The sequence below is a fragment of the Rhinolophus sinicus genome, chromosome 12, assembly GCF_057876585.1.
Source record: "Rhinolophus sinicus isolate RSI-liver-muscle chromosome 12, RSI-T2T, whole genome shotgun sequence".
In the NCBI taxonomy this organism is placed as follows: domain Eukaryota; kingdom Metazoa; phylum Chordata; class Mammalia; order Chiroptera; family Rhinolophidae; genus Rhinolophus; species Rhinolophus sinicus.
The window spans coordinates 4,604,570-4,626,032 of record NC_142512.1 but is presented as its reverse complement, the minus strand read 5'-3'; the positions used below and the strand labels follow the sequence as shown (position 1 = coordinate 4,626,032).

General features: G+C 57.1%; 1 protein-coding gene across 9 annotated transcripts in view; it reads left to right on the top strand.

The window, feature by feature from the left end:
- MPRIP (myosin phosphatase Rho interacting protein) overlaps positions 1-21,463 on the top strand; it is a 133,707-nt gene that overhangs the window by 78,775 nt on the left and 33,469 nt on the right. For 4 of the 9 annotated variants that reach the window (XM_088801876.1, XM_088801877.1, XM_088801878.1 and 1 more), the window contains exons 5-12: positions 1,335-1,419; positions 7,124-7,337; positions 8,479-8,992; positions 13,138-13,279; positions 14,077-14,190; positions 15,652-15,708; positions 16,933-17,001; positions 19,879-19,968. In XM_088801876.1, the coding sequence (XP_088658002.1) occupies positions 1,335-1,419; positions 7,124-7,337; positions 8,479-8,992; positions 13,138-13,279; positions 14,077-14,190; positions 15,652-15,708; positions 16,933-17,001; positions 19,879-19,968 (1,285 nt within the window). The remainder of the gene's footprint in view (positions 1-1,334; positions 1,420-7,123; positions 7,338-8,478; positions 8,993-13,137; positions 13,280-14,076; positions 14,191-15,651; positions 15,709-16,932; positions 17,002-19,878; positions 19,969-21,463) is intronic. The other 5 variants (XM_088801882.1, XM_019715956.3, XM_088801881.1 and 2 more) reach the window with 3 other exon arrangements.

Sequence of the window (21,463 nt, the reverse complement as noted above, 5' to 3'; positions counted from 1 at the left end):
CGGTCTCATGTGGCCCCTGGTCCAGAGATGATGAGGCTGAAGCCAGAGGGGCTGGGAGCCACACAGACCCGGTGCCGGGTCTCAGCCGTCCACTCTTCCCCTGCTCCCCTGCTGCCTGTCTGCTCCCCTGCTGCCTGTCTGCTCCCCTGCTGCCTGTCTGCTCCCCTGCTGCCTGTCTGCTCCCCTGCTGCCTGTCTGCTCCCCTGCTGCCTGTCTGCTCCCCTGCTGCCTGTCTGCTCCCCTGCTGCCTGTCTGCTCCCCTTCTGCCTGTCTGCTCCCCTTCTGCCTGTCTGCTCCCCTTCTGCCTGTCTGCTCCCCTGCTGCCTGTCTGCTCCCCTGCTGCCTGTCTGCTCCCCTGCTGCCTGTCTGCTCCCCTGCTGCCTGTCTGCTCCCCTGCTGCCTGTCTGCTCCCCTGCTGCCTGTCTGCTCCCTGTCTGCTCCCCTGCTGCCTGTCTGCTCCCCTGCTGCCTGTCTGCTCCCCTGCTGCCTGTCTGCTCCCCTGCTGCCTGTCTGCTCCCCTGCTGCCTGTCTGCTCCCCTGCTGCCTGTCTGCTCCCCTGCTGCCTGTCTGCTCCCCTGCTCCCCTGCTGCCTGTCTGCTCCCCTGCTGCCTGTCTGCTCCCCTGCTGCCTGTCTGCTCCCCTGCTGCCTGTCTGCTCCCCTGCTGCCTGTCTGCTCCCCTGCTGCCTGTCTGCTCCCCTGCTGCCTGTCTGCTCCCCTGCTGCCTGTCTTGGCCCTGTTGCGGGTCCCTGGGCAGTGTCCTGAGCAGCTCTGCGGGGCTGCCCCAAAGCCGAGGTACCCAGTGCCCTCACTGTCTAGGTGGGGCCACAGATGAATGAATGAGCCTGGAGGCCAGCTGCTCAGCCTCTGAAGTGACCTGCCTTGGGGGCTTTGGTAGCACTTCTGCTGGTTTCCTGCCTCAGGAGCCCTAAATGGCCCCTAGTCCCAACCCATCTGTGTGCTGCCAAATCCACTCAGGAAGGCAGTTTTAGAGCCGAGTCTAAGCCCTGAAGATAGGGACAGTGACATGCCCTTCACTCCGAGACCAGTGGTCAGGCCTGCAGCTCTACCAGGATGGAGCCACATCACCCCCGAGCCACTGTGGTCATGGCAGGTCAGGCCTCCGAGCCTAGTCCTGGCAGTCTGTGGCTGTCCTGGGCTGCACTGAGGGCACTGTCTACCCCGGCCGGGGCAGGCTCGGGCGCCCGAAGGCCTGGCCACTGGGCAAATGGCTCCAGGCAGGAAGCAGGGTGCCTGCTGCTTAGACCACCCACCAAGGTGAGGTGGTCATTCCTGAGAGCAGGGCTCTCACGTGCTCTCTCCTCTTCTCGTCCAGCTGGCTGGAGATGCTCATGGTCTATCCCAGGACCAACAAGCAGAACCAGAAGAAGAAGCGGAAAGTGGAGCCCCCCACACCACAGGTAGGTGATGGGTCTGCCAGGTGCGTCCCCTCGGTGGAGCTGGGGAGAAGGGAGGGCACCTGGGAGGTTAGAGGCCTTCAGAACCCAGCGTAAATTTGGGGGCAGGGAGTGGAGTGAGGTTGGGGCTGACGTCATCAGCCCTGCATGCCCCCCCCACTCCCCCCAGTGGTCCCCAGCTGCAGTCCATACACGCCTCTCCGAGCCAAGCCACAGGGCAAGACCCATGACGGGGACAGGGTGGCCTGCTCCTGTGCTCTGGGGACCCACCCCAGAAGGCTCCAGCCAGCGGCACAGCATGTGTCCCTTCTGCTGGCTGTCCTGCCTACTGCTGGGGAGCAAAGAGCTTGCCAGGAGGGGCTGCCTGCCACACACACATCCCTCGTGTACCTTGGCTCAGCTCCACTTTACACGCAGATAGGGCGCTGCAGACAAAGCTGAAAAGGGGGGCTGGGCAGGGAGGTCCTAGAACAGGGGTGTCCAAACTTTTTTCAACCTTTTTCACCAAGGGCCATATGCGGTAAAATACACAAACAGCCGGGCCACTCACTCGAGGTGAAGTATGTATTGCCTCACTTGGTTTATTTAAGTAAACTAAATATATTTTTGGAATTTGCTGCGGGCCAATTAACAATGGATTGCGGGCCGCAGTTGGCCCGCGGGCCGCAGTTTGGACACCCCTGCCCTAGAGTGTCCCGGCCAAGTGAGGAGCTCTCAAGGGACCCTACTCCTGCTCTGGGCTTCGACCATAAATGGAAAAAACTGGCACTGGCCTTGATTTTTGTGTCCCTGCTCCGACTTCCATGTGACCAGAGTGGGAGGTGGCTGGCGTGGTCCACACAGGTCCAGTACTTTCCCAAAAGCCATTTTCCTCGTCCTTCCCCCCCGCCAGTCTGCAGGGGGTCAGGGCACCTGAAGGGGTCCTGCCACTCCCTGCCGTGCTCCCACACTCTGGGGGCCCTGGTGCAGCAAGTTGACCTTTCTGAGCCTTGGTGAGCTGGTTCGCTGAATGGCCTGTTTAAATCTAGTTAGACAGTTACTGTGAGCATGGAAGGGAGTGCGGGGCCCATTTAGGTGCTGGTGCATGTCATTCCTCTCCTCTCTGCTCCAAACTTGACTGTTAGCAAGTGCCCTTGCCTTTCCTGACGAGGCCTCACACACAGCAACCCTGAGAGGGAGCAGGATGGAGATGCCCTTGGCGGAGAGCCCGCCCATGACAGAACCTGGCTCCCCCGGGACTCAGCCCACGCTGGCAGCTCTCTGCTTCACCAATTGACAGGCCAGCCTGGGCGGGAGCAGGAGGTGGCACTGGCCTCAGTGCCTTTCTCCTCCACACCCCACGCACCCCCTGAATGTGCGCGCCCTGGCCTCCTGCTGATGGAGGGCCGCTCTGAGCCTGCCTCCCATCCACCCGCCCAGCAGTCCCAGCCCCGCACCCCCTGGAACCTAGTGTCCCTGGCAAGAAATGGGCAAAATACAATCCGAGCCGTTCCTGGGGTCTGGAAGTGGAGCTTCCTGCTCGGGAACAGCTGATAGACACGGTGACCCCCGAAAGCTGCCTGCTTGGGGCGTTGAGTTCCGCGGCGTTTCCCAAGTTATGCCTTGGAAGCAGGGCTGCAGCAGAGCCCCTGCCTCCAGACAGAGCAGGCACATGTGCAGAGACACACTCAGCCAGCCCCGGGATTCGCTTGTGTCCCTGCTCCCTGGCTGGCCCCTCCCCATGACCTCTCCTGCCCCTAGTTTGGTACCACCAAGCTTTACCTTTTCAGTTGGTAGTAGGAGCCACGTGATCACAGTGGGGAGGTCTCCCACTTTCCTGAGTGTCTGTTAGAGCCTGGGGCACCTGGGGTCCCAGCCTTCTCCACTCAGCCCCTCTCAAGCCCTGGCAGAAGCCAGACTGGACGGCTTTCTTCCACCTCGGCTTTCTAGAGCATCCCATTTGAGGCCACTGGTTTCCGGAAGCGGTGAACTTGGAAGGGCCATGCCCCTGTGAGTCAGTGTTGTGTAGTGATGTAGGGCCTCTGCAGGGGGAATGGGGGTCTCTAGGCAGGCTGCCCCTCCCAGCCTGAGCTAAAGGTGTCCTAGTGCCCCAGATGGGGCTGTGGGGGAAGCCTAAGCTTTAGGGGCCCCCATAGAGACAGAGCCCATACCTGGCCTCTTTCTCCATGGCCCAAACCAATGGGGAGCTAGAAGCTCTGCTGCACCCTCCCCTCTGGGAACTCAGGTGGGGACCCCAGGGTTCCCCTTCAAGAAAGGTGTCTCCAGGGGTTGGGAGATGGGGCCACGGAGAGAACAGGCGCCCAGTGGTTTGCTGTGCGCCTCAGAGAGAAGCGCAAGCCGGGCGCTGAGGGAGGATGAGGGTCAGACTGCAGAGGGAGCAGGCAGCCTCGGCCTGGACCGGGGGCCTAGCGGAGCCCTGGGCAGGAGGAGGAGAGAGCCTGGGGCCTGAGAGTGCGGACTCCTGGGAACTGCTGCTTGCTTGGCCTATTTACTCCAAGAGGAAAGATTTTTCCTATTTCCTCGTGCTGGGATGCCTCAGGAAGGGACAGTAATCCGCTCTGCGTATGACCAGGGCAGGAAGGATGGAGATCGAACTGCCCTCCCCACAATCCAGAGCCAGAGCCATGTGTCTCCCCAACCAGCGTGCAGGCCTGGGGGCTCGCCTCCTCAGGTGGAACTCTGGGAGGCTGGTTCCTCCCATGTCCCCAGCCCCCCAGACTCTCAGTCCTTGCTCCTTCCTTTCTTCAGAGAAGGTAAACCTGCAGGCCTCCAAGGAATGTCCCTCCTGATCCAGAACTCGGCCCATCTGGGGCCACACATGGGTTGTGAGGGGCCACTTCTGCCTCTTAGGCATCTGGTTTCCTCGGTGCCTGCTGCTGCACCCCACTTCCGGTCAGAACCCTTCCGCCCATTGGGTCCCTGCTTGGTTTCTGTGCCCAGGAAGGAGAAAGAACGACTTTCTGTGACACCCCCTTCAGAGGGGCCTGCTGAGCACAGGGAGGCTACTGACCTAGGCCAGCCTTCCTGCCCTTTTTCATCTTTCCTCCCTGCTGTGAAAACCCTTTCTGAGCAGCCAGCTGGATAAACGGCATAGACCAGCGCTGAGCAGTGCAGCTGTCCCAGCCACTGGGGAACTAGCACTTAGTGTCTAATGTCTTCTGCATGTAGAAAACGTAGTGCTTCTACTCCCTCCTCTTGCACAGGCTCTGGGTCGGCATGAGCCCCTGCACCCTCTTCCCCACAGTAGAGCAGGCGGTGCCACGTGGCCCTGGCCTGGCTCGTGCAGTCTTACTGTCCACTCATCTGCTTTGCAGAAAAGAAGCGACTTGACCCAGAGACCAGGTTTCCCCCAGTCACCCACCCTGCCCCCTCTCCTAGAAGCCTGTGGCTTTGTTCCTGCTGACTCGGCAGAGAGGCAAGAGAAAGCAGGGCTACCATTCAGGGCCCTCGTGCTCTGGGCTAGTCCTCCAGAAGTGGGGTGCATGGGCAGGGGTCTGTGGTTTCTAGCAGCCCTGCACAGCTTGGGAGGCCCAGGCCCCAGAGATGGGTCTGTAGCTGCTTGGTGCTGGGAAATGTGTGTGTTCCCCAAGCTCCCAATCATGGCCCCTTGGATTTTGGGCCTGGAATTTTCTCCGTCTCTTAGGGAATCCCTGCTACCCAATCCCCTCCCCAGTGCTAGGAGGGACCCCAAGCATCAGAGACAGGTGTGCATGTGCCATGGGCACCTCACCCATAGGGTGAGGCTGGGGGCGCCAGTGGCCAGGGACACTTCCCTCGTGGGCACAGCTGCCTATTTCCTCTTGGCCCTTTTTGGCAGCCTCGGCCATTCTGGTCCAGCCACGTCCACAGAGCAGACTGATTCACGTTACCCCACTGATTCACGTTACCCCACCCAGCTCTGCAGGAGGGATCCAGCTCCACCTGTGCCACCAGAGCTGTGCCCAGTCTGCCTTTGAGAAGAAGTCCCCGGTTGTTGGGAGGGGGCATGGCAGGGGCACTTAGAGTGATTTCTGCTTTAGAGAAGTGTCGCCACCAGGACTTGGAGTGAGGGCAGTATGCTGCCTGGAGGGATAGGTGGCCCTGGAGCTGGGTCTCCTTGGGCCACTGTTGGAGCCCTCAGGAAACTGTCAGAAACCACCCGTTTTCTTCCAAGAAGTCCACTTCATCCAAGGGGTCAGTGCTCTCGGGAATCTCCAGCCTGGGAGAGGGGTCGGCTGGCAGCTCTGACACATGGAAGGTCATGTGTGTCTTGAGTCTGTGTCCTGCTTTGATCCTTCTCGCAAGACCTGGAATCCTTGCAAAGCTAAGGAAAGCTTTGAACCCAGCAAAATGCCCGTCTCCTCATATTGGGAAGTATGTGCCTTGGCTTCTCGATGAGTCCTCCAGGATATCCCTCCAAGGCAAAGCTTCATCCCCATCCTGGGCATGGGAAACACCTGGAGGAGCCCCACTCTTTCCCTTACTGGCTGTGCAAGCGTGGAAGTGACACCTCTCTCTGCCTGCGAAGCGGCTTGCTGAGGATTGGGTAGTGCAGTGCTGAGCCCGGGCTGGCATGTAGCCGGCACCAGTGGCTGTTAATAAAGAGCCTACCAGTGGTCACACTGGGACTGCGTGCGTACACGTAACCTGTCGGCTACAATCCTCGCAAGGGCTCCAAGGGCTAAGGTAGGTTTCTGAAAATGTGGCTCGACCACCAGGATGGGAGTGGGCAGGTGGACATTTGTACATTGTTCCCCCACAGTTTGTGGAAGACAGTTAAGATGTACCTCACCCTTGAAAGGGCCCAGAGCCACCTAGCTCCCTCGGCGGTTGACATCCAGGACTTGAGGCTGAACAGGGCTGGTGTCCGGGGTGTAAACTGGCGCTGCAGGGCAGCTGGGCTTCCCAGCCACACCCTGTGTGGGCGCGAGCTCGCAGTGTTGCGTAAAGCTTGTCCGCGGCTCTGGGATTGGCCTCCCTGTGTCTAACTGCCTCCCGCACGAGTGCCCCTCCCTTGGAGCTCCACCAGCTGTGACCTGGGAGAGGGAATCGAGACTGTTCCCGTTTGGGCTGCAGGGTCCCATCCAGCTTGTGCAGGTGGGTGGGCAGGAGGGCGAGTGAGGATTTGAGTGGCATGTAGGTTTGTATTTGATGACTCTTCACAGTATTACAGATGTTCCATTTTACCGTCCTAGGACCACACCTGGGAGAGTAGGTGAGGCCACGGCCTGGCCCCCGCGTGGATGCTGTGCAAACACATGCTTACCACCCACCCCGTGGGCCCGTCTTGATGGGGTGCTCTCCCCTCACGCCGTCCCCGCTCCCTTTACTCGTGTCCTAAGCACCTAGAGGTCTAGGAAAGATAGACCCTGAGCCACCACTTGTGGTCTCCCCTTTAATACTGCGCCACTGCTCTGGCCAGTTTGGTGTCGGGGCTCCTAGCAGAAACCCCAATCCTTTGCTCCATGCATTTGCCAAATATGGCCTGACGCTCACGGGACCAGGCCCTTTCGGGGTACTGGCTGGAGCTGCAGAGGAAAGGCTATAGGGCCGTCCAGAAGGAGCATGTACGCCTTCGGGAATTCTTGGTCCCTGACACTGGGTACTTCACGGTGTCCCCGGAGCCAGAAGCCAGGCCCCAGCTTGGGCTGTGTGCATCTGTGCGCAGACACTGCTCTCTCCCCCAGGAGCCAGGCCTTCTGTGCGCAGACACTGCTCTCTCCCCCAGGAGCCAGGCCCAGCCAAAATGGCCGTGACCAGCAGCAGCAGCAGCAGCATCCCCAGTGCTGAGAAAGTCCCTACCACCAAGTCTACACTCTGGCAGGAAGAAATGAGGGTGAAGGAGCAGCCAGATGGGAGCAGCCTGAGTCCGGCTCAGAGCCCCAGCCAGAGCCAGCCTCCTGCCAACGCCCTGAGGGAGCCTGGGCTGGAGGGCAAGGATGGTAAGCGGTGGCCAGCTTGGCTCCAGGACCCACCCTTGTCGCAACACAAACAGCCTTCCGTCCCTACAGAGCTGGCCCTGGGGCTCAGTCGGGGGCCTGCACCGCCCGGTCAGGAGCCCCCAGCCTCCGGCCCCTCGCCTTCTGTGTCCAGCAGCCCTGGGCAGGGCCTGGCCTGGTGTGGGACCGGGCTCCCTGGGCTCTGGCCTTGGCCCTGGAATCCTGTCTGTGAAGGAGGCCGGCACCTGCTCTGTGAGTCCCCAGCAGGTGTGCGAGGCCCAGCACTCTGTAATGAGGGCTGCTTCCTGTCCACTCGGGCTGCTTTGTCTTCGTGGCCTGCTGAACCCTGGAAGTTCCCTGAGAGCAGCTGTAGGTAGGGTGGTCTTGTGCTTCTCACCTTTCCATCCTGCCAGGGCCCTCGGTAAAGTAGGGGAAGAGAGTGCCAGAGAGGAAATGGTTGGCATCACTATACTTTCTCCACTTAGGCTGAGCAGAAGCAGGGCCGTGGCCTCTGCCTCCCTCGTCCAGCCTTTGAAGGCTGTGCAAGACACGGGTTGGCTTTTCCCTTTTCTATTTTGTGCAGACCCTTAAAGACGAGTGGACAATTGGGGCTCACGCAGCTCGTTCAGGCCAAAATGCATTTTGCACGAGCTCTGGGCACTAGCTGCTGACAGCACAGAAAGGAGGTGCTGCTCCTCTGCTCCGCGACCTCTCCTGGTTCCCAGCCGGGGGGCCGGCAAAGCCTCGTTTGGTAGCACACACCCACCCATGTGTGAAATCATCCACGCCTCTGATTTCTGTTCAGGTCCTCTGCCCCTTCCCTCCCCAGAACGTACTAGAAGACTAAATGGCTAGTTGGCTGTTGGGACATCTTTTGAGGGGATGGGGCCTGCTCTCCCAGCCGAGCCTCCAGACTAGAAGTGGAGGCCCCCCGCCCCCCGACAGTCTGGCCAGGAGACAGCCAGGTTGAGGGAGAGAAGGAGGAGACTCAGGGAAGGAGAATTTATTCCCGTCCCGTGTCATCACGCTGCCTTTGGGGACGAAGGCGGACACAAGGCCCTGTTTGGATCTGCGGGCTTAAAACAGCCCCAGGAACCAAAGGTGGCTGCGGCTCAGTGAGTCTCTGCCCCCCTCTCTCTTCCAGAGGAAGGTGCCATGAGCAGCGACCGTATGGACTGTGGCCGGAAAGTCCGCGTGGAGAGTGGCTACTTCTCCCTGGAGAAGACCAAGCAGGACCTAAAGGCCGAGGAGCAGCAGCTGCCCCCGCCGGTGTCCCCTCCCAGCCCCAGCACCCCCAACAACAGGTACAGTGGCCCCGGACCGCCCTCCCAGGAGCGTGGCCATCCCCTTCCTTCCCCAGGTCCTCGAGCCCCCTGCCAAACGGTCTGCTGCAGCTTTCTCGGCTCCCTGGACGCGGCCAGCCGGCCCCCCGCCCCCACGGACTGCAGCAGCACTGGGGGGCGGGGAGCAGAGAGACTGGGGCGCACCTGTGCCTTCAAAGCCAGCAGGCAGTATGCCGCCCTGGCCGACGTCCCCAAGGCCATCAGGATCTGCCATCGAGAAGCCTTCCAGGTGGAGAGAAGGCGGCTGGAGCGTAAGACTCGGGCCCGGAGCCCTGGCAGGGAAGAGGTGGCCCGCCTGTTTGGCAACGAGCGGAGGTAAGGAGGGGTCAGGGCTGCACGCGTGTGCGCACAGGCGCCCCCACCCTCCGTTCTCCGGCCTCTACTCATTTTCTCCGTCCGGCCCTCACACACGGACTGTGTTCCGTACTCTTCCACACTCCTCACGCTCCCTCCCCGCCTGCCCTCATACCACACACACGTGTTCCCGACGCTTTGTGTTCAGAGCATGTGGGGAACCTTTCCCTCTTGACCTTGGACTCTGCTTCCAGAACATGGCCCCTGGTGGTCAGAGTGTAGCATCTCTGGGTACCCAGAGGCCTCTACCAGCCAGCTGCCCCCTGTGGTGCCTCCTAGCACTGGGACCTTGGGCCTGGGCGGGTTCTCAGCTGCCTGGGCCTTGTGTAGCTGGCCCAGTTCTGTTCTCTGGGGAAACGGGAGGCAGGGAAACTCCAGAGATGCAGGTGGTGGCAGAAGCGCTCCCTGTCCAGCTGTGAGTGAAGGACGTGGAAGCAGACGCAGGGAAGGTGGCCATGCCCAGGAAGGCCACTCCCTGTCCCTTGAGCAGTCCCCACAGGACGCGGCCCGGGAAGCTGCTCGGTGCCGGCATCTCTCTGTGCAAGCTGCGCTGAGATGCGAAATGGGGAGGTGGAGCAGGGTCACATGTCTTGGGTAGAGATGAGCTCTGGGCAGTGGGTGTAGGACAAGGGCCAGGGGCAGAGGTGTGGAACTCGACTCTGGTCTGAGGAGAGCAGGGCTCTGCCCTTGCCTTCTCTTGTTCCCCTGACCCTGTGCTTCCCAGGGAGCTAAGGGAAGAGTGGATTCCATCTCTGAGGCCTCCGAGCCCTGAGCACCCAAGTGCCCTCCGCTAAGAGCTTCCACCCTATCTGTAGACAGAGCCTGTGTCTCTTGGTTTGCCTGACAACAGGCTCTCACCCAGATGACCCAGAGGCTGCTGGGGGGTCACGCATCTCCATAAACCATTTGAGAATATATATGTACATTTTTCCAGGGGGAAAAATGCATGGTTTTCATTAGGTTCCCAAAGAAGTTTGCTTTCTGAGAAGGAGGTTCAGGCCTAAGTTCCAAAAGTGTTGGCAGTGCCCTCAGCACCTCACCAAAGCCTAACTGAAGCTCAGAGCTGGGGCACGCGGTGGGGACAGGCCAGGGTGCCAGTAGGCTCCCCCTCAAGGGGCTGGCTGGGAATAGGGTGCCTTTCTCTTGTGCTCCCTTCTCTTTTTAACACCCACCCACTCTCCCACACGTCCCAGGTGGAAAGGATCCGTGGACCTGTGAGTTCACCTCCAGAGAAAGAAAAGGTGCCCAGAGTTGTTAGTCTTGAAAAGAGAAGAAAACAGAATGTTCTGATTCCGAGAGAAGGAGAGGGAAGCTGAGCTGTTGCCTTGGAGGCATCCCGCCCGGCAGTGGGCTAGCTTCCCGTTCCATTAGTAGCCCCGCGAGCTGCCGGCATCGCCACCCCCAGTGTGCAAATGCAGAGATAGGGGAGCCGAATCCAGGGGACTCGTCACAGGAACAGCCCGGAGCAGTGGGGCCGCGCCCTTACCTGGGAAAGCCCTGGGACCTGGGACTGGGCAGTGGCTGTCCTTTAAGTGATGAAAGAAACCTCTAAGTGGAGGGACTTGCCAGAGACTGAAAAGGCCTGTAGCTGGGGTGGGGAAGCTGCATGCTGGCCGGCAGCAGCTGCGTGTTGTGAAGGCCCCTGTGTGGCGGCCATGCCCTGGTTTAGCAGCAGACCAGAGAATTAACATTTAGCACACCTGCTTGGCTTGGAACTTTTTCTTGTCTAATGGCCTTGGGTAGACGGCATCTCTGGGGCTTTGCTTTCTGCATGCTCTTTGCCACCATGGGGATGGGTTTTCACCTGGTGTGGGCACCCCTGCGACCCACCGGTCTGCATCCTAACACTGTAACGTCACTTTCTTACTGACCTAATGCCATCTAGCTGGCTGCTGTCCCCTCCTGAGGTCTGCTCTCTGGTCCCGAGTAGCCGCCCTGTGCTTGATTGGATTCCTGTCTCCTGGTTGAATAGAGCAGGACCCCACACTGGCAGGTGGGTGGCCACAGCTACCCAGAGTGAGCCAGGCCTGCCCAGGAGCCAGGCTAGGGGATGACGGGTTGGTTTCCTGGAAAGCCATGGCCTTGAAGCAGTGGGCCGACCAGCTCTGCTCTTCAGACCTGCTCCAGAGCCTTTAAAACAGTTCTCGGATGGTGAGTTGCTGCTCAGCTAGCGTGGGGAGGCCCTGGCCCTTGTTAGACCGTGGGTGACTGACCCCAGGGCCAGCTCCCGTGTGGTCCTGCCAGCCCCCTGGCTGGGAACCTGGAGAGGTCACGGAGCAGAGTCAGAGTACCTCCTTTCTGTGCTGTCAGCAAGCCCAGGGAGGCGTTTGTGGTCACACGTGCAGTCCTGCAAGGGAACCAAGTTCAAAACTTCCCACTTGCAAAGTAAACATGGCTGACCTCACCGAAGCCCCCTCTGTGTGGAGAGGCCGCAGCAGTGCCACTTTCCTCTTCTCTCAGCTCACTCCCCTTCACAGCCCTGGCAGCCCTGCAGCATGCAATTCGCGTGTAACTTGGCCAGGCGCTGTTCCTCACCGCCTTCCTGGGGCTGCCTAGGCCTGGGGCTCAGTGGGGGTGGGGGGCCTCTCATCCAGCAAGTGGTGGCACCAAGGCCTAGGAGTGGCCTGGAACCTTGTCCAAACCTCAGCAGGACAGCCTGGCACAGGGTGCTCCTCCACCCCGCCAGGCTGAGCACGTGCACGAGCTCCCGTGGTTCCAGGAACTCCTGCCTCTGCCACAGCTTTCTGCGCTCAGACGCACGCCCTCCCCTGCTGCCCTCCCTCACTGCCCTGCACTGCTGGTTCTGGCAGGCTGGCCTGGGAACGAGTTCTGTTCCTAGAGAAGACTCTGCAGAAGCTTAGTGCACCCACGTTTCTTGTGGAAGCACAGGGAGGAGTAGAGAGAGCACAGGCACGCCAAGGGGTCTGCCCTTAGTAGTAAGCCTTCCTTGATGAAGAAACTTGAAGGGATCCATGTTTACTGCTAAGCCTCCCTAGAAAACAGCGTCTCAGGGAGGCAGGTGTCGCAGCTTTTGAGCCCGTTTCCTCTCTCCTTCCTTATAAAGCTAGATTTTAGTTTTCTGGGCTCAGACGCCTTCACTCGCTTCACCTCAACTCACTACCACGTGTACAAAATGCAAGGAAAACCCGCCCTGAGAGGCAGCTTCAGGACACTTGCCTGGGTCTCCCTGAGGGAGGACAGGCCGCTGGTCCCTGTGCTGCATCGATGGCTGAGACCCTGGCCCCGGGCCCCCCCCCCCCGCCCACGCCCCCCATGACGACACCTCGTGACTTGGACAAGGGCTGTCTCCCCTCAGTGATCACCTCGGGTTTTGTTTCTCTAGTTCTTTGCATAATTTTGATTTACCATTATTTGATTTTAAAAAGCAGTTCTTTTCTGTTTATTCATTTTCCAGCCTTATTTTCTTCCAGGTCTTGCTCCTCTTCACCTTCTCCTGCTGTGTCGCTGTGTGACGTTACTCGCCCTTCCTCCGCCTGCTTCGCTCCCATCTCAGCTCCGTCTCCAGCCATAGATGGCCTGATGATGCCGCCGGCCCTTTCCCACGAAATCAACTTGCTTTGTTTTTGTTTTAATTGGTTTTTGATTCTTTTTACTGTTGGCAGAAACGATGTTAATTCATGGGCCTTTTTCTTGCTAAATTTTGGGCATCCTGGGTGGGGGCTTCGTCATGATCTGCTAGGAATTCGATGAGGATGGAGCTGTCTCCTCCAAGGTGGTGGTTGTCTTCCAATCCTGTGTGTGGCTCAGGAAAGGATGCCCAGTGATGAGCTGTGTGATTGCTGAGTGTGTCAACGCAGTAGGCAATGCAGGCAGCTCCGGTATCGGGGTGGGAGGGTATGAGCAGGCCTAGCAGAAGGGAAGGCCCTGCCTGTGAGCTGCTGCCGCCCGGGGAGAGGGAGCTCGGGGAGGGGGTCGGAGGGGAAGTGGCCAGATGTGCTGTGTGCGCAGCCTGCACACCCTGTGGGAGGCCGGGATGGGCCAGGCCTAGGGGTGTTGGCTGAAGGAACCCTCTGCGACGAGACCAGGCCCACCTCGGGCTGTGGGGGACCCTGTCTTCCCCAGCAGCTTCATGTTCTTTTTTGCAGGAGGTCCCAGGTAATTGAGAAATTTGAGGCCTTGGACATTGAGAAGGCAGAGCACATGGAGACCAACTTGTCAGCCGGGCCCTCACCATCAGGTGACACTCGCCAGGGCCGCAGTGAGAAGAGAGCATTCCCCAGGAAGCGGGTGAGCACCGGGAGCTGAGCGGTGCCTTGTGGGGCCAGCTGGGGCACATGCGCCCTGGCCAAGGCCCCCAGCACGCACCCGGACACACTCTGCTGGCCCCACTCTCCTTCCGTAGTCGTCTGCTTGGGTCTCTCATCTCCTTCTCCAGTTAGTGAGCTTATTAAGGACAAAGCTTGTCTTCTCCATCTTCCTATCAGAATTTCACCACCTCTGCTAAAGGCTATTCTAATGAGCTTTAAATCCAGGGTGGTAACTAGAGCCTCTCTCTTCCTTCTCAGGCGGCCGAGCCGCAAGGCTTAGCACCTTCCTTCCTCTTTCTTTGAGTGGTGACCACAGCCCTCACTGGTCTCCTCAGTCCACAAGCCAGACTCCACGTCCAGTCCTTTCCCGGGCAGCCCGCCCGCCTCTTGTGGCCGTGCTGTGTGCAGTCTCGTCTTCCTCCCCACGTTCTCTCTGGGCTCCTGAGGTGCCCTGCTGCTCCGCTCGCAGCCACAGAGCTCAGGGCTCTTCCTCCTGTGACCCCAAGAAGCAAGGGGCGGGGTGGGAGCAGAGAATGACGGTGGCTGGTGCATCTGAAAGACGAGGCTGCTCTAAGTCATAGCCAGGGCGTCTCAGAACCCACTTCCGGAGGCAGAGTGGCAGGCACTGGATGGGAGTCCCGGATGCAGGCTTCTCTCCCCGCCCAGCAGAGATGGAGCATTCCTGTCACTTGGGAACAGGCCTCTGCCGTCCTGACCTCCCACAGCTCCCTGCCCGAGGGGATGCTTGTACTGACTGGCGGCTGCTCTCTGCCACAGGACCTCCCCAGCGAAGCCCCCACAGCTCCTCTCCCGGACGCCTCGGCATCCCCCCTGTCTCCACACCGAAGAGCCAAGTCACTGGACAGGAGGTCCACGGAGTCCTCCCTGACGGTGAGCCCAGGCGCCCAGCACCGAGGCTGGAGGTGCTGCTCCTGCCGCTTCTGTCACTTGAGGTCGTTGTCTGCTTCTGTCCGTGCATCTGCGCTGGCTGTCCTCTATGCACAGGCCCTCGCGTCTGTGCGTGGGAAGCAGCTGCCCTGTTTCTGACCTTTTTCTGGGCCACGTGGGCAACCTGGGCTCTGAGGTCCCCGGTGGAAAAGGCTACCAGGCCAAGGCAGCAGACTCCTGACTCCAGGCATCGGTGCCATGGCAGAGAACCTCTGTTCTTATTTGGGTGTTTGTTTCTGTGACATTTTGGAGGCAGGAGGAGCACTTGCCCTGTTCATGGGGTTTTTCTCACAGAGAGAACAGGCCTTTCTCCAGGTCATTTGAGCTGTGGCAGTGGGGTGCACGTATGGTGTGGTCAGGGGAGTCCAGGCAGCACCACTGCTCCCGCCAGAGGCCTTGGGGGTGAAAGACAGCTGCTTGCATTGTGACCTGTGGCTCCTTTCTGCTTTGTCCGTAGCCTTCTGGGGAGCCCAGGGTTGGTGCCACCTCCCCCTGACGGGAGAGGAGCTGCCAGCCAGACAGCCAGGAAACCGCAGAGCAACGAGGTTTCTTACCTGGGTGAAGTCTGGCTTTCCTTGAGTTCTGGGTTTTGCTCAAGCGTTTGGAGCAGAGGCTCCCAGAACTGCTGTCGCTGGGCATTGTCCTGCCACTTCACACCTCCCATTCCTTGGAATACAGAAAGATACCACAGCCCATTTTTGGTCAAGATGGCTATAGAACAATAGAGAGCAGGCGGGCTGAGGAGGCTGATCATGGCTCTCGGGCGCCAGCCTTCTGGGTATCCAGGTGCAGGAGGGCCTGGCAGGGCTAGCACCCCATTTGGGCCCTGCTGGGGGCCCGCATCCCCTGCTTTCCTGTCTGCTGTCCTGGTTTTGCTCCTTGTAGGAAAATGGAGACTGAAGTTCATCCTGGTACAGATGAGTGGCCTGAGGGTCTTGGTAGAGTTGCTTCTGTGTCTTGCTCAATACCAGACATGGTCTCTACTCCTTGGTCTTCTGCTCTGTCTTTCTCTCTGTCTTCCTGTGGCTTCTGCAAGAACCTCTGAATTCTCCTCTTAGCCATCACTGCAGACCTTCCCCTTCATGTAGGTGACTCTCCGTTCAGGCCGTTCTTCCCTGCCTGCCGGGCAGATGGAGCAGTGGCTTGTCTCAGCGCGCTCACAAGGCAGTGAGGCTGAGCTCTCCCCTTCCCGAAAGCCTGCCCAGCCCAGCGTCTGCTTCCCCCAGGATGCGCGTGCCCCCCCTGGGATGCAGGGCCATCAGGCCTGTCTGGCCGCTGAGGAACCCCCTGTCCTGGTGCCTGCCTCATCCGGACAGAAATGCCTGCTCTGTGAGTCACCCTGTGCCCGTGACGGGGATTCCACAGTGCTTTCCTCTGAACTGTTCTTTTTTTCTTCTTTCTCAGCCTGACCTGCTGAATTTCAAGAAAGGCTGGCTGACCAAGCAGTACGAAGATGGCCAGGTCAGTGTGCAGAGCTGCTGTGTGGCTTCTGAGGGGTTGGGGAGCAGGTACGAGGCCGAGCTGGCCTTTGCCCCCGCAGGCCTGTGAGCACCGGCTGTCCCCCGCTCCCGCACACCCCCGGTCTCATGGACACGGACTGTGGCCCAGATCCCATCTCCTTGGAGAAGTGGGGGTTCGCAACCCCCAACCCCGTTTGTGCAGTGGGGAGTGCCTGCTGCCAGTGTGACAGATTGCTCTCCTGCGTCCAGCGGGAATCTTGGCTCAGGCTGCAGGGATATCCTCCATCACTAGTTCCCCACCTGCTGATCTTGCCTGAAAGTTCCCTGAGAGCTCGGGCTTCCCAGGCACAGGGAAAGCCTCTGGTTGTAGGGTTGGCTCGTGTTTGCATGCTCGGCAGCCAAGTAGACAGCTGAGGGCGGTAAGTCTGTCAGAAACACCAGCTCAGCTGCGGTCCCAGGAGGGCCAGTGTGGGACATTCTTACCGTCAGACTCCACCAGGAAGTCATTGGCAGCTGGACCTGTCAGCCGCACCTTGACCCTTGTTGGGGCTGGAAGCCTAGACCTCCAAGGAGGCATGAAGAGGAGCTGCGAGCTCATACCGCACGGCCCTGAACCCCGCCCGCCCGTGCTGTCTGCTGCGTCCCGAGCGCTGTGCTGCAATGTGCTCGTCCTCTCTCCTCTGTCAGCCCTCCTGGCCTGGCCTGAAGACGCAGGTCTCCTTCCTTGCTTTTCGCAGTGAAGACTTGGGAAACTGGCTAGTTGGTTTGCTCCTGCTAGCTGTAGATGGGCGTGGCTGGTTACATATTCTTACGTACCGCTGGTTCACCAGCCAGTGACTGTGGCTCGCAGGTGGCCTCCTTAGGATGGAGATGCCGTTTTCACAGCCACCTTTCAGCTCTGAAGGCCCAGCCCCGTCTGCAGCCTCGAGCTGAGACTGACGACTGCAGAGCATGGTTCACTAGCCACACCGCGTGGGCCTGCCTCAGCTCCCCCTGCTGCCTTGTCACTGGGGAACCAGGCTTAAGCACCCTGAGGTCATGCGCACGGCTCCTGCAGCCTGAGCAGAGTCCTTCGTGTGTGTCTGCCACTATGGGAGGGGCCGCCCGGCCTCTGCTTTACCTGTGCTCTGGGAGGCGTCCCCCCACCCCGAGTCTGGCATGGATCACCTTGGAGCAATACGTGTGCTGCATGATAGTTGGGTCTGTCTTTTCCCTTCCGTTTTAGTGGAAGAAACACTGGTTTGTCCTTGCTGATCAAAGCCTGAGGTACTACAGGGATTCGGTGGCTGAGGAGGTAAGTGTCTTGGCTTTTCCCCCATTGTGGAGACCGCTGAGGGGTGCAGGCAGCATCTGGGGGCCCTCCGTCTGTGCAGGGTGTCCGTGTTGCCGTCTCCCAGTCCAGATGGGGGGGGGGGGGGGTCTGAGCGCAGGGCAGCTGCTTCCTGCCCAGGGTGTTGGGGGCTTTGGAGGCCCTGCTCTCGGCACCTGGGTGCAGTGCGTGAAGCGGCTCTCCTTTTGTCTGTTCTTTGAAAAACACGGAACGATGTCTTATTTTAAAACTCAGGATGAGCAGTTTTGTTTTTCTGCAAAAGGATTTTGTGGTGAATTGAGACTTAAAGAACTGAGCTAAATCTTGTCCCTTATGTTCTGGACAAGGGTGGGTGTGGCAGAGGAGCTTGGTTGGCCCGGCTGACAGTCCTGATTCCGTGGTGGGGGGTGGGGGGTTCTTAGGTTTAATTACCTACAAAAAATCATCTCTGTGAGCAGTTTAGCACGTCTGTGTAGCTAAGCTTCCCCTTGCAATTCCACTCCAGGAATCCTTCAGATGTACACATAGAAAAAGATCTATGTCCCAGGTTAGGCATTCTGCACCGTTATAATAGCAGGAAATGGAAAAGAGCCTAAATATCTATCATTAGGGGGCAGGTTATATATGTTTGATAGCCCGAACCTGAAATAAAAGTAAGTCCTTTGTGGACTGCAGAAGGGTAGTGGTGTTACAAGGTAGGCACGTGTGCACTAGTGTGGGTGCAGGTGCCTGGTCAGGGCATACAGGAGCACGCGTGAGTGTGGGCTGCGTGTGCACAGAGCAGCCCTTCTCGGAGGTGGGCTACAGACCCCTGTAGACACTTTCAGGGGGCCAGGATACTGAAAGTTATTGTTATAAAACGAAGATGCTGTTTGCTTTTTTCACTGTATTCACATTTGTACTAATGGCCAAGCAAGTGGTGAGTGAAACTCTTGGTTCCCTAGCCCAGTGACAGGCTGCCACAGATGGCCAGCGGTCACATTCTGCACTGCCACACACTCCCGATGGTAAAGAAAGGGCCTTGATGGAACATTCAGAGTGACTCTTTGTGTCCGTCTTTTTCATATTTTGTGATTTGAAATGGGGAGTTCACTGCCTTGTGGGGAGGCATGTCTGCCCTGTCTGCACTGCCCACTGAACTAGCAGCTTCTCCTGCTGGAGCACCAGCTTACTTGACAGAACTGATGCAAACCCCTCATTCCCTTTGGGTGTTAGCAGACATTTTCTTGAAAATGAACCAAGTGAGCCTATTCCTTCTAGGAAGACAACTGCCAGGATTTGTTGCCAGTGATCCAAGATGAGCTTTTCAGCAAAAATTGGAACCTGGGAAAACTTGTATTCACCATCATGAACTTGACAGCTTCCCTGTATTTGTAGACTCTCCTGACCAAATATGTGATGATGCTAACAAATGTGACGTATCATCTTATATAATAAGACGTGTCAACATCTGGAAGATGTTTATAAGTCACTGTCTTCCAGACGACCAGTACCTAGTGTTACACAGGCGTGCAGGGGTAAATGATTCAGTCAGTGGGTAGTGTAAAACCGTGGATTTTAATGGGACCGAGTACAGAAAGTTCCTTGATAGGATTTCAGATTTTACTTTGTAATTAACCTTTAAGGAACTACCACTTAGCAAAGATGTGTAGCCACAGTTATCTGAAAAGACTATTAAAATATGTCTCTCTTTTTTGTTCCAACTCCATATCTCTGAAAGTCCAGACTATCTTCATGATTCAGCCAAAACAATATATCCATCAGACTGAATGCAGAAACAGATATGACAAGCCAGACATTAAAGAGATTTGTAATAATTGGAAACAATACCACTCTTATCACAGATTTTTTAAAATAATATTTTTATTAAAAGATGAAATGGGCTTATTTGTATTCTTAAGTGAGTAAATGTTTAAATTTTTTTTCTGTTTTTTTTTTTTAATTTTTTTTATTAGGGAATATTGGGGAACAGTGTATTTTTCCAGGACCCATCGGCTCCAAGTCAAGTTGTTGTTTTCAATCTAGTTGTGGAGGGCGCAGCCCACTGGCCCATGTGGGAATTGAACCGGCGACCTTGTTGTTAAGAGCTCTGCGCTCTAACCAACTGAGCCAACCAGCCGCCCGATGTTTAAATTTTTTTCATTGTAGTTTCTCATATAGCAAATATCACTAGATAAAGCTCACGTAAAAACTCTGGGATCCTCAGTGTTTACGTGTAAAGCAGTTCCGACATTTGCACATTTGAGAACCACCAGCATGGGTATCTCGGGCAGGAGACACATAGGAAAGTGGCAGATGGACGCTTCCGTGGAGTGTAGGGAGGCAGCACCCTCCCTGTCAGGGCACCTGCCCGTGAAGAGTAAGTCCCACCACAGTCATGGGGATTTGTGCGCCTAGCACTGACTTCTGTCCTAAATCTCTTCTTAATTAAATTTATTGGAGTGAGAGTGGTTAATAAAATTATATGGGTTTCAAGAGTACAATTCTGTAACACGCCATTTACATACTACCTTGTGTGTTCACCAACAAAAAAACAAACAGTCCAATTAAAAAATGGGCAGAGGACCTGACCAGAGACTTCTCCCAAGAAGACGTACAAACAGCCAACAGATACATGAAATGATGCTCAACTTCACTAGCTATTGGAGAAATCAAAACCACAGTGAGATATCACCTCACACCAGTCAGAATGGCTATCATCAACAAGACAAATAGTAACACGTGTTGGAGAGGCTGTGGAGAAAAAGGAACCCTCATACACTGTTGGTGGGAATGTAAATTGGTGCAGCCACAGTGGAAAACTGTGTGGAAGTTCCTCAAAAAGTATTTCTGTATGTTTTATGGTCTCGTTTCTCTCTGCAGGCAGCTGACTTGGATGGGGAAATTGACTTGTCTACGTGTTATGATGTCACGGAGTATCCTGTCCAGAGAAATTATGGCTTTCAGATACACGTGAGCACAGAGGTGGAGTTTGGAGACCGGCTTGGTACAGAGGTTGGGGCACAGGCTTGAGCAGCTGGGGTGTCTCTAAGATCCTGATTTCCTAGTCCAGGGACACTTGTGAGTAGGCCTGACGTCACGTGCTGGGTCAGCATGCTCTTTCCCAGCAGAGTTGATGCCTTGTCTTATTCCTTCCTCTGTCCTCTGGCACCTGACCCCCACCCCCAATTTGTGATCTGAGCAGAATAGTAGACATTAGCCTCTTTCAAGACTGTTTAGAAGCTTTTTATTATTGAAGGTTCTTTGTTTTTCATGCTGGAGTTTTAGACAGTTGGAAGGATGTGTGGGATGCGGGATAAGAATGAAAGTTGATTTTTTAAATCTCATAGTACTAGGTTTTTATTCACTTACTCTTTCGTTTGTTCATTCAATCTTGAATTTGAAAATTCACGAAAGTCTTTTTCCCCACAATCTTATGAGGGACTCGGATAAGCAAGGTCTTGCCCTTGCCCTTGAAAAGATGACCTTGTTAGATAAAGAGGACAGTTCTCATCGGCCTTGTCATTCAAGTTGGTGGCTTGAGGGCTTCCTGGAGTTAGCCAAGCTCAAGGTTAGGGCAGGGTCCCCTGACTGCCACGTCTGCCCTCACTCTGACACCAAAACTATCCTCAAGCTCAAGAATTAGCCACAGCGAGTCACAGAGCACAGGGAAGCACCATACTTACAGTTGTGGTTTACTGTAGCAGGATATAAATCAGAACCGGCCAGAGGAAGAGATGCCTGGAGAATCACCTGAGAGGGTCCTAAGTATAAACTTCCGTGTCCTCAGGGACATGTTACCTTCCCAGTGTCGCTGTGTGGTGGTACAGAGCTTCCGACCCAGGAGGCTTGGCCAAGCCCAGTGTCCAGAATTTTTATTGAGGTTTCATAACTGTCATGACGATTGAATCATGTCCATGTGTTCAAACACAATCTCCAGCCCCCCTCCCACCCCAGCCCGCCCACTTCATGGCTGGCCTTTCGTGGCCAGCCCCCACCCTGAATAACAAGGTTTCAGAGGTTACTTCCCATGAGCCGAGACAAAGACCAGACCGCTTTTTGGGCAAAGCTAATTATTTCCTCACAAGGCCTCGTGAGTGTGTGATGTAGAGAACCCCTGACAGCCAGGCTGGGCCCCGGGACTTGGCTGCTCGCAGAGGGCTAGAACCCCAGTCGGGTCACCTTACACAGGGTCTTCCCTTCAGCTCTTTGGGCCCAGAGACTCAGCAGTGTCACTGGACGCAGAGTAGACCAGGCACACTGACATTGACTCGTGCTAACGAAACTTAGAGGAGAATGAGGTTCAGACTCAAAACCCAGCACGTTCATCATAAGGAGAAATGCAGCTGCCAGCCCACTGGGCTGCTGCTCACGGCATTTGCTCTCTGTGGGGGGCCACGTCAGAGCTGGAGGTGGCACAGATGGCCTGGTGCCAAGCCCAGGGCGTGAGTTGCAGGACCTCAGGCTG